We start from the raw sequence: 17,360 nt of genomic DNA on the forward strand, positions 1-17,360 counted from the left end.
GAAGAGTAACCAGGTAACGAGAAAAAGAAATGTATTCATGACATTAGTTTCTGAACCAGCGTTAAAACCACTGCCTTTCATTATTATTATCTTTATCTTATTTCTACCTTTTCTATTTGGTTCTCATGATTTTTCTAACGGCCATCTGCTCTACCATTCCACTGGGGTAACAATAATAACAGTAACAATTAGAACATCATTTACTGAGGCCTTTCTAAGTGCCAGGCATGTGCTAACTGCTTCACATGCCTTTTCTTATCATACAAATGCAAATAGCACACAGACACAAACACTGAAATGGAGAGAAAGTAATTTCCCTCAAGGCCCCGCAGTTAATAAGTGGCAGTGCTACAACTCCAGCTCAGGTCTGAGGGAATGCAAAACGTCCCATGCTCAATACCACCCTGAGCCATTCCCCACTTGCAGTGGGCTCACTGAGTTTTTGGCCTTCCACATTTGCTACCCACTCTGTAGTTTTTTTTTTTTTTTTCCTCTCCTTCCACCATGGCTCTTCTTCATCTTTATTCTGCTAAATACACCCTCTTAGATCAGCTCCGATACCTCCATATCTAGGAACTTCTTGGCTCAGGTCTTCATGAGGTTGTTAGTGTACCATTTAGTTATAGGTTTAAGGCCAAGATATAATTGAATAAAGGTGTATTTGGCCTGCTCTCCTTCTTTTGAGCCTTTAGTGAAATATCATTTCAGCACCATGGAAGTACCAGGGGATGTGGAAACTACCCTATACTCTTCTTAGGGGGAATGCTCATCTTCCACTCCTCACATAGCTGGGGGTTCACAGCATGGCCTCTCATTCTGATTGGCAAATGTGGGAGAAATGATTGAACAAGTTCAGCTCAGCCCAGTCTCTCTCTTAAAATGCCATCTGTCTTCAGGTGGCACTTTCTCCCTTCTCTGCCTTGCAGTCGGCAGCCTGTCCTTTTACAGGAAGATCTGGATAGTCACAGCTCTTTCTGAGCCTAGAGGTGAGTTTGTTCAACGGTGGAAGTATCAAAAAAATGCCAGGGGCCACAGGGGCCAGCCACAGTCTCTCATACCTGGGCTACTAAATTCTGCCCTCTTGGTTCAAGGGTCATTCGTCCTTTTTCTTGAATGGTAGTACACACTTGCAGTTGAGTCGTTTTATCGGCCTGCCTCTCACCACTATAATAGAATTTTGGGGGTTTATTAGCCTCTTTTCACGTCATACTCTCTCTGTCCCTTTCAGTCCAAGCTGGCAGTGTTTGTAATAAAATTTTCCCAAGAACCCAGAAGGACCTCTGTGGATTTTTTGGGAATTCACTACATCAGACAAAAGTTATACCACAATCTTTTTGAAATAATCTTGTCTCTCTCTCGGTCTCCTGCCGAGATGGCTAAGGGATACCACCCTTAACCTTTCTGGAGGCCTGCTAGTTTGAAAAGATCCATGAGAAGCACCGTTAATCTCCCAGAAGGGTCTTTCATGTGACTAAATACTCTGACCTTTTGATCTTTTCAAGATTAAAACAAAGGATTGTATATTCACACCTCAGTCTGTTCTTCATACCATAGTGTTGGCAATAATTTATTAACGCTAAGATCCTTTCCAATCTAGACAGGCCAAGACGTTCCCAAAGCATCAAGTCTTGATCCTTTTCACTTAAACTTCTTCCCTTTATTTATCTCTTTTCTTTTTACTACAAGCAGCAAAAAGAATCCAGGTGGCAGCTTCAACATTTTTTTTTTTGTTTTGATATCTTAGTTCGTCAACTAGGAAGTTCATTTCTGGCTAATTTGTTTTCCATCTAACTGCAGGACATGGCTGCCCTAGGCTTTCTGTCACCACATTAACAATGACCCTCCATTCTCCAGTTTCCAATAAGACATTCATTACTTACTCCTCAGCCCTCACCAGTCACGTTGTTAACATGCATATTTCTACTAACAGTTGATTCAAGGTATTCTAGTATTTTTCTATCATCCTCAAGATGATATCCTCAAAATTCTTTCAGCTTCTTCCCACTTACAAATTCCAAAGCCACTTCGGCATTTTTAGGTATTCATTAAGGCAGCATTTCACTTCCAGATACTAAAATCTGTAATAGTTTTTTAAAATCGTTGTTTATAAAAATTATCTCAAATTTAGCAGCTTAAAACAACACTCACTTGCTAGCTCAGAATTCTGCAAACCAGAAGTCTAGCACGGTGTGGCTGGGCTCTCTGCTTACGTTATCACCAGGCTGAAATCAAGGTGTTGGCAAAACTGAGTTCTCATCTGGAGAAAAAAATCTGCTTCCAATCCCATTCATAAAAATCCAGTTCTTTATGGCTATGGGCCTGTAGGCTATAGGTCCCATTTCCTTGCTGGCTGTCAGCCTGGGCTACCCTCAGCTCCTTGAGGCCACCACATTCCTTGCCATGTGACTCCATCAATGGTGGTCACATCCTTCTCATGTTTCAAGTCTCTGACCACCCCACTCTGCGACCACTCTGCCTTTAAAGGGCTCATGTGATTAGGTCAAGACCACTCAGATAATTTTAAGGTCTTCTGTGCCATATAATCTGACCCAATCATGGGAGTAAAATCCACAGTATTTATGGTCTGGGTGATTATACAGGACATGTCTGGAGGGTAGGCAGGGGATCCTATTGCCCATCTTAGAAACCTATTTATTTTGGTGTTATTCATTGACCCCTTTAAATTCAACAATCCTGAAAAAGCAGAGTTTAAAACCTGGGAATTTTTAAAAAAATTATTCTTCTGTGCTCACCTTTTTTCCTACTCTTAGCTCTTTAGATCAGTATACTATTAGATTAAAAGACACTGGAGAAGAGATTTTATAATGCCATGATTCATTGCCCTGATAAGAACCTACAAATTCCCACACCGGGAGAATGGCTCAGATCTGAACTGGGGAGGTACTCTGAATTCTCTCCTGTGCAAGAGCTTCTGGAGTCTTCTGAAATAAGAATGGTGACAGTCCTCTAACCTGCATTCTGTTTATGATAGTGTACTGGTTTTTGTTTTAGATTATTTCTCCTCTTCTTGGTTCTCTGCAGGAAGCATGTAATTTGGGTACTATGAGATCCCCTGAGGGCGTGGGGGAATACTCAAGTACCAATGCTCTAGCAAAGCCATGCCTTTTGGTATTTACTGGTATGATGTTACAAGAAATTGAGAATTCACAAAGTGACAGATCCCTCCCCAGAAAGATCTCTAAGGTAAGGCTGAAGGTCACATCAGAGGTATCCTGATATCCTTGAAAATGCTCCCCACCCCTCAATTGTACAAAGTGGCTGGTGTGCAGATTAGGAGTTGGCTAAATTAGAATTTTGAAATGCTAGACGAAGCGGGAGATATGTCTTCTTTTTATGTGAGTCTTGCTTAACATCTCCATTTTGGAAGTGAGGCTAGCATCCTTGTGGTGGATTCTGTGGAACTCTAGATGTTGTTGCATCACACAGCAACAACATATCCTAAACCTCAATAATGCAGAGAATTTTTTCGGTGATTTAAGCTACACAAAGAGCCACATCTAGAGAAAGGGTGGTATGGGAGCCAATATTATATGAGGTCCATCTAGCATGGAAATTGTGTTTTTTACAATAGCTCCCAGGGATCATTTATAGAGAGGCATTATCTTTTGATTTTATCATGACAGCAATTTCAGAAATAGAGAGATGCTCCTGAAAAACATCAATATCATCTAACAACTTAGGAATCAAAACTTTCTTTGAGTCTTAAGATAAAACCATGAAAACTATAACTATTATATTCAGCTTGAGTTTTAAAGCATAGAAGAAAAAGTGATTTAAGGAGCTGGGCATCTAAGGGTAAAATTAGCATCGAATACAAACCAAAATATTATTCCAGTAAATTGGTCATAACAGACAAATTGCTGGAAAGAATAATTAGGAGGAAGATTATCTCTTGTTCAGAAATTGTATGGTGGAGTTTTCACATGGCACAGTTTCTCTGACTCTACTGCCAGTCTCTGAGGAGAAGGGAAAGCCAGGTAGATGAGACAGCAGATGGGGGAAAAACAGAGCACCATCTACCAAAGCAACACCTCTCATGACAGCAGGGAGCTGCCGGTGGAATTTTCTGCCAAGCTGCTGTTAAAAGCTAAAGAACCAAAATGTGTCTCCAACAGATAAAATAGTTAAAACAAAGATCATCTAGGTTTGTGGTGAGTATATGTAAAGACAGCTAGAACTTCTGGTCAGTATCTCTGAGTTGACATGGAAATCTCCTTTCCTACCTCAAACACGTAGAAATGCTGGACAAACTATAACACAACTACACACACACATACACACACACACACACACACACACTGCCCCAGTGTCAAAAATAAAGATGGAACCTAAAGTCAGAGCAGTCAGAGAGAGCTGAAGAAAAAGGACTTGAGGAAAACTGGGACCCAGAATAGGTCTGCATAGCGGTGGCCGGGCCTTTAACATTTGTCATGGGACCCGTGCTTACAGGAGCTGGAATCAAGCTACTTAAAAATAGCACAAACTCACATAGGACTTGTCCAGACACAAAATCGGGACTAGATACACCATAATCACTCTCTGCAAAAGTTCCAGGGAGACCAGAGAAGAAAAGGGATCAAGTGCAGAACCCCAGACCAGTGCTGTGCACTAGCCCTAAATCAGATGCACTCTAGGCTCACGGCATAGTGTTCCAAGTCTAGAAACTGATACGAAAATTATTCCCAGGCCAAAGGGTAAAGTGCATATGACCCTCAACAGAGACACACATAAGAGCCACCTGTAGAGATGCTCTTGCTACCAGGTCACAGTTCATGAAGAGAAGCATAATTCATAAGAAACAGTTTGATAACCTTGATTACTTGATCATTTTAAATTTCCATGACACTATAGATACTATAGGCAAAAAGGCAAACAACCAATGGGTGAAAAGATATGCAACCCATATAGCTACAAAAAGAAATAGAATCTAGAATTTATAAAGAGCTTTTACATATTCATTTTAAAAATGGATTTTAAAAGTATGAAGAAGTGAGTTACAGAGAAAGAAAACTCTCCAGTAAACATGAAAGATTTTCAGCCTCAAAAATGATCATGGAAATATAAATTAAAATATTGATAAGATACTTTTCAAATTTACCAGATTGACAAAAGTCAAAAAGCAAAGTTGTAGTATTTTATAAACCACCCCCCAAAATCTTATAAAGTTGAAAGTATATGAATCTACAACATAGTTATTCCCTTTCTAGGTGTACCCTAGTGAAAGCCTGAATACATGCATCAGTACAAGCTGGCTGCTGCAGCACAGCCTATAAGAACAAAACGTTGGAAACTTAAACATCAACCACCAAAGAGAATGGATAAACACTAGCTCACTTCTACTATGGAACACTGTAGCAATTAAAAGGCTGGGCGCGGTGGTTCACGCCTGTTATCCCAGCACTTTGGGAAGCTGAGGCAGGCAGATCATCTGAGGTTGGGAGTTCGAGACCAGCCTGACCAACATGGTGAATCCCCGTCTCTACTAAAAACACAAAAATTAGCCAGGTATAGTGGCAGGCGCCTCAAATCCCAGCTACTCAGGAGGCTGAGGCAACAGAATCTCTTGAATCCTGGAGGCAGAAGTTGCAGTGAGCCGAGATCACGCCATTGTACTCTAGCCTGGGCGACAGAGCAAGACACCATCTCAAAAAAAAAAAAAAAAAGGAGTGAACTAGGCCTATGTGTATTACTAACACAGGTATTTTTTTTTTTTTTTAATTTTACTTTAAGTTCTGGGATACATGAGCAGGACCTGCAGGTTTGTTACATAGGTATACGTGTGCCATGGTGGTTTGCTGCACCCATCAACCCCTCATCTAGGTTTTAAGCCCTGCATGCATTAGGTATTTGTCCTAATGCTCTCCCTCCCCCACACAGACATATTTTTAAAACACTGCAGAATGACACAGCATGATAGTGTTCATGAAAAAATTAAAGTCACAAATTACATGTCAAAATATCTTAAAATCTATATATGGCCTGGAAAGATAGAAGTAAAATTCCTGATCATGATTGTCTCTGTGTAGGAAAGAAGGGAAATGGTACTGAGGAAGGTCTCAAAAGAGGATTTCAACTTTATCTGTAATATTCTCTCCTTTATTTAAATTTTAAAACTCTGAAACAAAATGAAAAATGTTAACATTTTAATGCTAGCCAATGTGTGCTAATGTCTATAACATATCAATCTCTACTTTAAAAATAATTTTCTAAATGAAAAAGTATGTTTTAAATAAAATAAGTCATATGCCTTGGTCCTACACAATTGCTAGGGTTTGACCACAAATTTGGCTTAGTTTCCCAAAACATTGTAATGTCCTCTATACTCTATATAAATAGGACAACAAATTTGATAGGGCACTTCTTATAATATCTTTTATTATAAAGGGCAGGACACTTTATACATGTAACATCCTGCATGAAGCTTAGCAAAATGCAACTAGGGACGAAAAAATGCATTCTAGGCATGGAGGTTTTCATGTTTTTTCAACATGTGCTACTTTAATGCTCATAGGTATAGATCTCATCTTGCATTCTAAGATGAGGAGAGGATATTTAATTTACACACATAACTAATGATCCTGAAATTCTCCTCAGCCTTCATCTTTTCAGGCCTAAGTGTCCTTGTTTTAAGCTGCATTTAGGTTAGCCCTTTGGGTGCCTCAGCCATTAAAACAGCTTAATTCTTCCTTCCGTTACTCTGTTCGGTTTTTGTTGTAGTGTTTATGAGGCAATTGTCAGCCCCATCTGCAAGCTCAGGAAGCTCTCTCTCTCATCTTTTAAATGCCTTTCTCTCACTTCCAGAAGTCTTACAAACTAGTGATGTCTCCCCATCCTCTCCTGTGTAGCCATGCCAGTTCCTCAACCCAAACTGAACTCGCACAATTAATTGTACCAACTCCATTCTCAATACTTGAGTTATTTGATTTAAATGGCTTTACCTGTCTTTGTAAACCCCCAGTAAATGAAACTGTTTCCAAATCTCTTCATATGACATTTAAGTTGACACCGCATGCAAACAAGTGCCTACAAATATAATACCTTTTGTGGTCATGCTAATTCACAGTGAGAAAATGCTTCGAGGGCCCAGGTAGAGGGATATGCTTTTCACATGCTGTACTTCCATATCAGTAAATAATTGGTAAGTTCCCCCACTCCAGAGATACATAGCTCACTTACATTATTTGAAACATGATCAATACTTATGAGTTTTGGAGGTACATGTAATTATTCCCTTTAATCATCAACTCTCTTGATAGGGACTTGATAAAACCACCCTATTTACTTCCTTAGAAGCAGAAATCAAATTCATTTTTGAATTAAAATAAGCACTGTGAAGTCTATCTTCTTAGCAGCTGACTTTGTCAAATGATCATATAACTTCTATGTATGCTGTTTTCCACACATGCTGCCTCTACACCAATTTGCTGATTTAAAGTCACAAAACAAATCAATAACAATGACAACTGAAGTCTAATAAAATGTGGAAAAACTGGCTTATAGCTTTAAGATACATAGTTCCTTTACCCCTACATATTCAACTTGGAAGGAACAACTTCTAGGCATGAGCTTCTTTGACTTAGTTGGTTCACATAGTGCAAAATGTCAACTATGTTCACAAAAAGGAAAAGTTTGTCCACCAATGACCATAAATTAATTAATCATTCTTAGCACTATAAGCAGCTTTTCCAAAGAAAAGAGTTTTTTACACCATATAGATCAAATCAAAACAGGTGTGTAGGTTAAGGCCATTTCCTTTTACTCTGCTGATCACAAATTAATTGCCTTTTTGAGAATTATTTCTACAGAGGATAGCCACTCCATTTAAAAAATGGTTAATATATCTGATTAAATGTGTAACAAAAATATTTTTATGGCAAATTTCATAATTTTTGTTGTGGGAAAAAACATAAATGCCTAAATAAGTATCTCATACATATATTTAAAACAAAAACAACCCTTAAGTGTATTCTATCTTCCATGGAGAATCAACAATCATTTCTTTTGGTGTATAGTTTTAAGATTATGCAACAAATGTTTACTCAAAAGAGGAATGAGGAATTTGTGTTAGTAATCGAGAAACAAAACCATCTAATACATAGCCAAGAAGTAAACTCTTTAAAGGGCATTTTGACTTTCCATGAATTGCACTGCCTCTAGTATAATATATTCTACTAACAAGGATGTTTTTGGCAATTATTTACCACATTGCCATCAACCAAGACACTATCTCAGCACCCTCTCATTTTTTGCCACGTCCCTACTTATTACAGGATTTAACAACCTTCACAAACCTTGTTTTTTTGTTGTTGTTGTTTTGTTTTTTAACCTACAGCACCTCCTCTAATCACAGGTACCTGTGCTCACACAAATCAACAAAGTGGGTTCTCCTCCATGTCAACAAATCTTTGAAGCTCAAATAAACTTTTCATTAGAAGCAACATTCCACTAGATCTTTATGAATGTTCTCAGAACTGCTTAAGAGAATTTCATGCCAAACATCAAGACCAAAAAACTCAATCAGGCCAGTAAGCATTCATTCACACATTCATATTGATAATAGATTTTATACTTTTTTTTTCTTCTCTGCCCTTTGCAACAATTCCTTCTTCTTCCACAATTTCTCTTTCTCTTCTTCCTTTTCTCTTCTTCTGGCAGAAATTTCCATTTCCAGTCTTGCTACCTCTTCCTGGTGGGCTCGCCATTGAAGAACCTGAAATAAATAGAAAAACTTCATTCCAGTAACTATGCACACTGAAGTTATTTCACAGGTCATAATAAGACTAGGCTCTATATAAAGCAGATGTCAATTTTTTTTTCCAAATAAATGTTTAAATTCTATGTGCACATGACTGTGTGATGTATCTGTGAAACATGTGTGTGTGTGGGTTAAAAGGAAAAAGCAACTTTAAAATCATGTCATTCAGTTATTCTTCACCTAGATTCATGGAGTGGGGTTCCTAAAGAATCTATAATTTAACTCCAAAGAATCTGTATATTCCCACAAATAGTAAGTAAAAATTTCTGGTTTGGCCCATTTTTTTTTTCCAGAGGTTAAACAACTTTCAAAAATTCTCAATCCTAAAATGCTTAAAAGTTTAATAATCTCTGCTATATTTCAGCTTTCTTGTTTTATAAGAATGGAAAGCAGGCCTGAGTTAAGATGAAAAACCACTGTAAGACACTTAGAACAACTTTCTGGGTGCCGGTATGTGTTATTGGTAAAAGTATACTTGCTACAGCCTTTCTGTTGGGTATTAGGTTATATGTAAATATGTGTCACAATATAAAAAATGCATAGCCTTGATCCACAACCCTATTTCCAGAATATTATTTAAAGAAGACAATTAACTGGACAAGTGCACAAAAATGTACCCACAGGAGTGTGCACTACAGTGCTGTTTAAAACAGAAAAATCGAAAAAGTCTAAAGTCTGGCAAGGAGATGGCTTAAATCAATTATGGTACTTTTATACAATGACTGCCATTGAAAGAGGATGCCATAACTCCATACTCATTGAAATGGAAAATATCCACAATATATTATTAGATGCAGAAAAGCAGATATAAAGCCACATTTGCAGTATGATCTCATTAATGTAAAATATCAACTATGTATCTATGCATAGAAAGAGATTTGGAAGGGGACTTACCAAACAACAATATTGGTTATCTCTGAATAGAATCATTTCCTGGGATTTAAAAAAATTATTCTTTAAACCTTTCTGTGCTGGGTGACATTTTTTCAATAAGTATTTATTATCCTTGTAAGCAGGAAACCAATGAAACTAATGAAATAAAAACAAATACTTATCTGATCCATGTATATATCTGGCTAAGGAAGTAGACAGCAGGGAAATGTAGAGGTATGCAAAATTCTTTTTATATTAGCATTCCCAATTAAATACTTCATTTCTTACACATTTCATGTAAGCATCATTTATTAATGGTAATATATATGATGAAAATTAAATAAAATAATGTCATACAAATACAATTAAAGTGAGTCTAAATAATTAAGTTCATTTTGCAAAATTTTCATTTTCTAAAGTAATATTTTGCCTTGTTTATCAAAATAACCCAGGAAATTTCTACTCCTAGTTTTTAAACATCATTCAGTTTAGTCCACTTACTGCTTATCCTGTCCATCATATTGACCTTTTTCTTGGGAACCCCATTCCTAGAATACATCATCCCTGCTTCTGTCCTGACCTGCTTTCAAATCTTTCCTTTCTGTAATTTATCTTCCATCTTTCACTTGCTACAATTAAAATCAGTGTTCTGTCATCCCATCAAATATTACTAGTGATCTCCCCCTGAAATGCCCAAAAGATAGTTCTCTGTTCTCCATTCCTTGACCTCATGGTGATAGTTGACCCTGTTGACTATTGCTTCATGCTTAAAACTCTTTCCTGCCCCAGGTCATGACATTTCTCTCCCCTGTTTCTCTACCAACAGATACTGCTCTCTTCTTCCTGTTTCCTGTGTCTACCTTATAATCCCAACCCTACATTATCCTCTCATTAACCTTCAACCTCTCTATCTATGTTCATTATCTGATGTGCTCATCCCCTTCTAGGAGTTCATTCTATGTTTCTGACCACAAAATTTATATTATCCGCTCTATCTTTTTGTCTGCAATTCAAACCTATATTAACAAATTCTTTAAGACTTAGCTATTTGTATGTGCACTTAAAATCCAACATTTCCAAAATTAAATTCAACATCTTTAACTTTGCCACAGCTTCACATCAAACCCTGCGCACCTGCTTCTCCTTTCCAAATATCCTGGTTTGGTCTGTGGAACCACAAGTCGCCATGTAGTTTGGATTTTTTTATTACTATGTATACACATCAACATGACTGTCTCTTTACATTTTATTTCTGACTTGGAAGCTCATAAATTTCTTAAGCTCAGATGAATTTTTATTTATGACAAACTAATTTCCAAACCATTGAGCTTGGTTGTAGTTCTCTAGTCCATCCAAAGTATTTCTGCCAAAAGTGTTTAGAACAAGATCAGAAAGTTCAAAAGGATGATGTCAACTAATCAATATAGAATCTAAATAATTTAGTTTTCTCACTACCAACAAATGCCCCCCTTTGATGTTGCTAATACATAATCTCTAAGTAGTGTTCTTCCTCTGCCTTCCCTTATATGGCCATTCCTATTCTTAGCTCATGGAGTGATTCAAAGCACCCCCTGCTTGCAATTCCCTCAGATTTCCCCTTCTTCATAAAATACTCATGGTCCACATCTTCCTTGAAACATTCTACTGCCCATGCTTATCTCTCTTGTCTTATTTCACTGACCATACCATAACTACTCTCTGAGTATGTTGGATATATTGTTGGTTTCCACTTAGAGCACAGTCCATGCACTTGCCTTCCCCTTATACTGCCTAGCAGAGTACTGGTGCATCATAGGTGCTCAATAATTAACTTTTATTCAATCCATCAAAATGAATATTTTAAATGAAGCCGGATAAATAAGAAAAAATGTTAGTATTAGAATATACCACTTTGCAACAACTGCTGTAATAATGGATCCTAGTTAATGATCATCAATGGCTGCTAAAAACTTCATATTAACAATTAATGGAAAACTTTATAATGAATGGATCAAGCTGGAAACAAACACATGGAATAATCTTAACATCACAGAGGAACAAGCAGACATTGTTCCTTCTTATGGAAGCATACAGCATTCCCATGAATTATTCTCGCCAAAAAATAAAATAGAATCTGATCAAAGCCCTAGACCTACCTATCAGGTTACAGGAAATTCAGCCAACAGAGAAACACATTATGCAATAGTATGTCGGAACACAATCCACAAAATTAAAATTTGTGAACACTCAAAGAACTTTAACAAATTACAAGGAAAAAATGAGGGAAGAACTATGAATTGAAAGAGATTTAATAAACATATAAGCCAAATACAATACGTAGTTTATATTTGGATTCTGATGTAAATAAACCAATGTAAAAAGAAATTATGAGATAATTAGAGCTATTTCAATACTGATTAGTTAGCTGATGCTATTGGTTAGTTGATGCTATTAAGGAAATATTGTTAAAGTTTTTAGGTATGATAATAGTATGGTTATGTTTTATAACTTTAGAGATATAAACTTTAATTTTAAAGCTAGATACTTAATACTAACAGATTACATGGTGCTTGTGATTCTTACTATTATTTCAAGGGGCGGGAGGGAGTAGTTAAGAATATGATAAAACAAATGTGACTAATGAATGGATAATGGTTGAAGTCAGGTGATGATAGACGTTTATAGGTTTTAAAAATTTTCCATACTAAAAATGTATTGAAAAACAAAATAAACTGTAAAATATAATGCATATGCAAAGAGATTTATATAACAAAATACTGTAGTCTCAAGGTTCTGAGGCAGGGCCGAGACGGGTGGATCACGAGGTCAAGAGATCGAGACCATCCTGGCTAACACGGTGAAACCCTGTCTCTACTAAAAAATACAAAAAACTAGCCGGGCGAGGTGGCGGGCGCCTGTAGTCCCAGCTACTCGGGAGGCTGAGGCAGGAGAACGGTGTAAACCCGGGAGGTGGAGCTTGCAGTGAGCTGAGATCCAGCCTGGGCGACAGAGCGAGACTCTGTCTCAAAAAAAAAAAAAAAAAAAAAAGGTTCTGAGGCAGTAGAAAGGAAGTTTTGTAATACACTGAAATAGTGAAAAGAAAAATTCAGCCTTTCTGAGCACCGAGACTATTTTTATAAATTTTAATGCAAATAAGTTAGGATTTTAGAACTACTCTTCTCATTTTTTTATTTAAAACTAACGGGAACCATCATTGAATGACCTTTGCATATTATATGATGTCCTATGATTTAAAGAAGCAAAAGCATAAATCAAAATCTATAAATGAAAAAGATTTCTGTTTCCTAAGGCAAGTATAGCAAGAGAATAGCCAGACCAATCAAACTGGTATAACCAGTTTACTCACCAATTTATTTAATTTACCATTCCCTGTCTTTGGCAAGTCTAAATGATGCTTCTTTACTCCAAAAAAAAAAAAAAAAAAAAGTGATAAAGTTATGTTGATTTTTAAACAGTGATGTACACACCAGAAAATCCTGAAACAGCTGCAAATTCAACAACCAAAAGTCAATAGTTTGTAGATCTTAAGTAATATAAGAAAAAAAGAAAAGAAATGCTGTGGGAAAAAAAAAAAAAAAAAAAAACAAAACCCTAGAGCAAAGCTTCAGCCTTCAGAAACTAAATTGCTTCTACTTAATATTGGAATCATGGGGATGATCAGGAACTCATAGAATTTTACCGGAAGTCAATAATTCACAGCATTATTTCTAATTATAATGCTACCAGGAAAAAAAGGGGGGGGGTAAAGGAAAGAAGGTTGTCGGAAGCTAGAGTGGTGAGATCTTGACAATGAGAAACAAGCTCAGCAGCAATTGCTATGTAAGCAATAAGGCAAAACAGCTTTTCAGAATGCACACTGGATAAGATGAAGAATCTGGTGGCCATTGAAATAATCCTTATCCAGTGGATCCTCACAGAGATAGTCAAGGGATGTGAATGGCTCCCATGTGGAGAGAATGACAAACAATTATGGTATTTTCAAGACGCCTAAGGATAAGAAAGCTGGCAGGTGGGCAAAGGAATCAATACTAGTACAATAGACTAAAGCACAGAAGACTCTGAGTGAACAGTGAGCAAAAGGAAGAATAGCACAGAAGAACATTTTAGTAGTTTTATTTTAAAGGCTTTGCTAATTATATAGCTTTAAAGAGAGTATGTGAACATATAACCATGTAACAATAATAATCACAAAAGAACATTACCACAGTGGCAGCCAGGAGTGTGTGTTATAGGAAAGTATTATTTAGACTACTAACTACAGGGCATTTTTCCAGGTTTTAATTAATACTTTGCTTAATATGCCTACCAATGGTCATCTTTGATTGAGACCTTGACCTAACAGAGGATAAATGACATTTAAAATATGTTTGTCTACTGCAAATAATAAATTAATGGTTTAAAATGAAAATGGATAGTAGCATTACGTATACTCCTCACTCTTAATGTACAGTAAAATGGTTCAACTGAAATTAATAAGCACACATTCTCAGAAAGAACAAAGTAGTAGAAAAACAAAAATGAAGTCCATGAAAACTTCAAAGGTAATGATTGAAATTAACATCAATGAAACAATATTAACACAATTTTACATCAAAGTTGAGAGCTTTGAAAACAATTTATTATAAGTGTCAGTACGGCATAAAGGAAATGAATATTGAACATCTGCTTTTGAGACCCATCTTTGCCACCAACAAACAATATTGTTACTTTGAGCAAATGGCTCATTCATGTGTTATGTTCTTTCATGTGTTAAAGGGAGGGACTGTATCAGGTCACCACTATAGTTCACTTAAGTTCTATTAGTCTGATTCTATATTTTCCTTAGATAGACAGATTGTAATATACTATATGCTCTGCATTTTTCTTCTCCAAGCAAAGCTGACTTCAATGAAAAACATCAGTATTTTGTAAACCTTTTAAATAATAACAATTAAACATTAACATTATATTCTATTGGCCGTATTTATGGAAACAGTATGTGATGTGGTTGTTTTCTATGGAAAATCAAAAGAAAGGTACCATCTGAGCAGTGCCTATAACTGACAATAATGAAATACGAAAAATTGCCATTTACGGGAGATTATTCTGTGCCAGGCTAATGTTTATTAAGATGTTAAACACATGGTATGATGTAATCCTTGAAACAGGCAAACCTGTCTACTTCACACTTCATCTGCATAACTTCTACTTATCCTACTCAAGTCTTGGCTCAGATGCCATTTGCTCCAGGAAGCCTTTCCTAACCCACCATGCCCAGATCAGATACCTCTCTACTTCTGTAGCACACTGTCCCTATTCTATTACAGCATGTGTCAAGTGTTTGGAATGACCTAAGGGACTGCAAACTTCATAAGGGCAGGGGACCAGATCTGTCTTATTCATAGGTTGTCTCCAAAGATTAGCACAGCATCTGCCACTCAGTAAGGGTTCAATAAGTACTTGTTGGGTGACTGCATGGATAATACCCTGAAGTTAGATGGACAGTATTTTCTCTTCTGCCTCTTGTATTGGTCTTTAAAAAGAAAAAGTCTCCCACCACACATGCTACTATTTTCCAACTCCCCCACCGTGGGACTTCTGATCCCTGTTTTCCTCAGTCCTAGCTGTTTCACTGCTTCCTAAGCTTTGCTTGTGCATATCTGATGGGGAAAATAATCAGAAAACTTGTCAGGATTTTCAGCAACTAATTTATATTTCCATCAAGATTAGAGGACTGTGTAAAAACTAGCAAACAAATCCCTTTCTCTGTCTTCTCCCTAAATGTTACTATAAGCTTCTAAATTCAGTTCAGCTGAGTAAACTTTAAATTTTCATTTATTAAATCTTTAACAGTCTGAAGCTCCATTAAATATTTTTCCAATGTACCACTGTTTTTCAATATTACCTACCTAAGCTTTTTAAACTTACGTATTTCGTTTATGTTTAAACTTTGCTCATGAAATACAGTACCTGTGATTTTGCATGTTATTAAAACTTTCTATTCTCCATTTGGCATTTCTGCTTAGCAGAAAAATTTTGTTTTTATTCTTGGCTTCACAATTATTCCTTGGTTTCTTAGGTAACTTCATAAGTTCATTTTTTTATCACCTCTCTTTGATAACTGCTTTTCATTTTCTGTGGCCTTTTATTAGTCTTTCTCAGATTCTCAAAGATAATGCACTATTATTATCTTGACCGTTCCATGTCCTTTACTTTTGAAATAAAATCTTGCAATGTTTCATTTAATTGGGTCCTGGAGGGTCTAACCTTAGTATAAAACAAAACTTTTACAGGAAGAAACAAACTAAATGCCAATAAGCAAAAATTATCAACAGCTACTTTTCCCGAAATGATAAAATTTACAAACCTATCAGTCAATTTTATTTATGAAAGAAACAAAAAAAAACTGGACTAAGGGTAAGGAATTCACTTGCTTCTTGGCTGTAAGATTTTGGGAAATCCCTTCCCAGTTCTGGGCCTCAAATACTCTTCTAAAAATTGAGAGGACTAGATTAGTATTGTCTAAACAATTCATTAATTGGATTATGAAATCAATTTTGTGGATAGCAACTAGCATTTTTTATGTAACATGATAGAGTGGAAAATAACAGAGATCATGTCAATATATTAATGCTGTGTCAAGAAATTGTTTCCATTCTTTGTGTGTTCATTTGTGATGTAAAATACATTTCTCACTGTAAGTCACAGTCAAAGAAGCTCGAAAAACACATCAGAAAGCTTTCTATAATCCCTCCCAATGCTAAGATTCTATGGCTCTGTGATAATAAAGACCAATGTTTTTATGTCACCATCATTGAGCTATAGTCTTTCTTCCTTCTGCAATCAACTCAGAAGCACAGCATAGATGAGATAACCCAAGTTTTGAAATCATACACCAGAGTTTGAGTCTTACCTCTGTGACCTATTAAAGGTGTCCCTAGGCATACTATTTAGCCCCTTAGAACCTCAGGTAAGTGTAAAATGAGATAATAATGATGCACACATGACAGGGTGACTCTGCAAACACCACCCATTTGCACAAACAAGACTCAGGAATCATCCTAACACTGCCTGTATCCAAGTTCTGTTGCCCATTACTCCTGACTGTACTTCCCACTATCTCTTAAACCCATTCAGTTCTCTCTATTTCCATAACCACTACCCTAATTCCATAAGAACCTCCCTGCATCCACTGTTGCCCCTCTCTCTCTACTGAGGCCAGAGTGAGTATTTTCAAAACAGATGTCTGATCCATCTCATTCCCTGTCCACACTCCCATCTCCCTGCCTAATATCTTTCAGTGGTTTCCACTGCTCATGGGTTAATGTGTAAACTCCCAGGTATAGACGACATGGCTCGCAGTATTTGGCCTAGCCTATGTCTGCAACCCCAACTCATAATTCCACACCAATTACCAATTTACCCTCTGTTCCAGATGTACCTTACAGATAGATCCCTGAACAGGCCATATGCCCTCCAGCTATACAGATATTGCACATGCTATTTTTTTTTTCTTTTTGTTTGGAGTGTTCTTTTCCCCTCCCTGCCCTACACTCCACTTTCTAATCAATATTTATTCAATCTCAAATTTCTGCTGCAATTTCTGTCAGGGAAGCCTTGCCCACCACAACATGATATCAAGCCTCTTAGTTATGTGCCCCCATAATGCTGTTTACTTTTTCTTCAAGGTAATTCTCATAATTTGAAATTAGCCTTTCAGTCTTGTAATTAC

At 36.8% G+C, this 17,360-nt stretch overlaps 1 protein-coding gene across 1 annotated transcript in view; it reads right to left on the minus strand.

Moving 5' to 3' along the window:
* Positions 1 to 17,360, minus strand: part of CCDC148 (coiled-coil domain containing 148) — a 183,839-nt gene that overhangs the window by 68,850 nt on the left and 97,629 nt on the right. The window contains exon 10 of the mRNA XM_015110191.3: positions 8,591 to 8,731. Coding sequence (XP_014965677.2) covers positions 8,591 to 8,731 — 141 coding nt within the window. The remainder of the gene's footprint in view (positions 1 to 8,590; positions 8,732 to 17,360) is intronic.

Source organism: Macaca mulatta, chromosome 12, assembly GCF_049350105.2.
Source record: "Macaca mulatta isolate MMU2019108-1 chromosome 12, T2T-MMU8v2.0, whole genome shotgun sequence".
NCBI lineage: Eukaryota > Metazoa > Chordata > Mammalia > Primates > Cercopithecidae > Macaca > Macaca mulatta.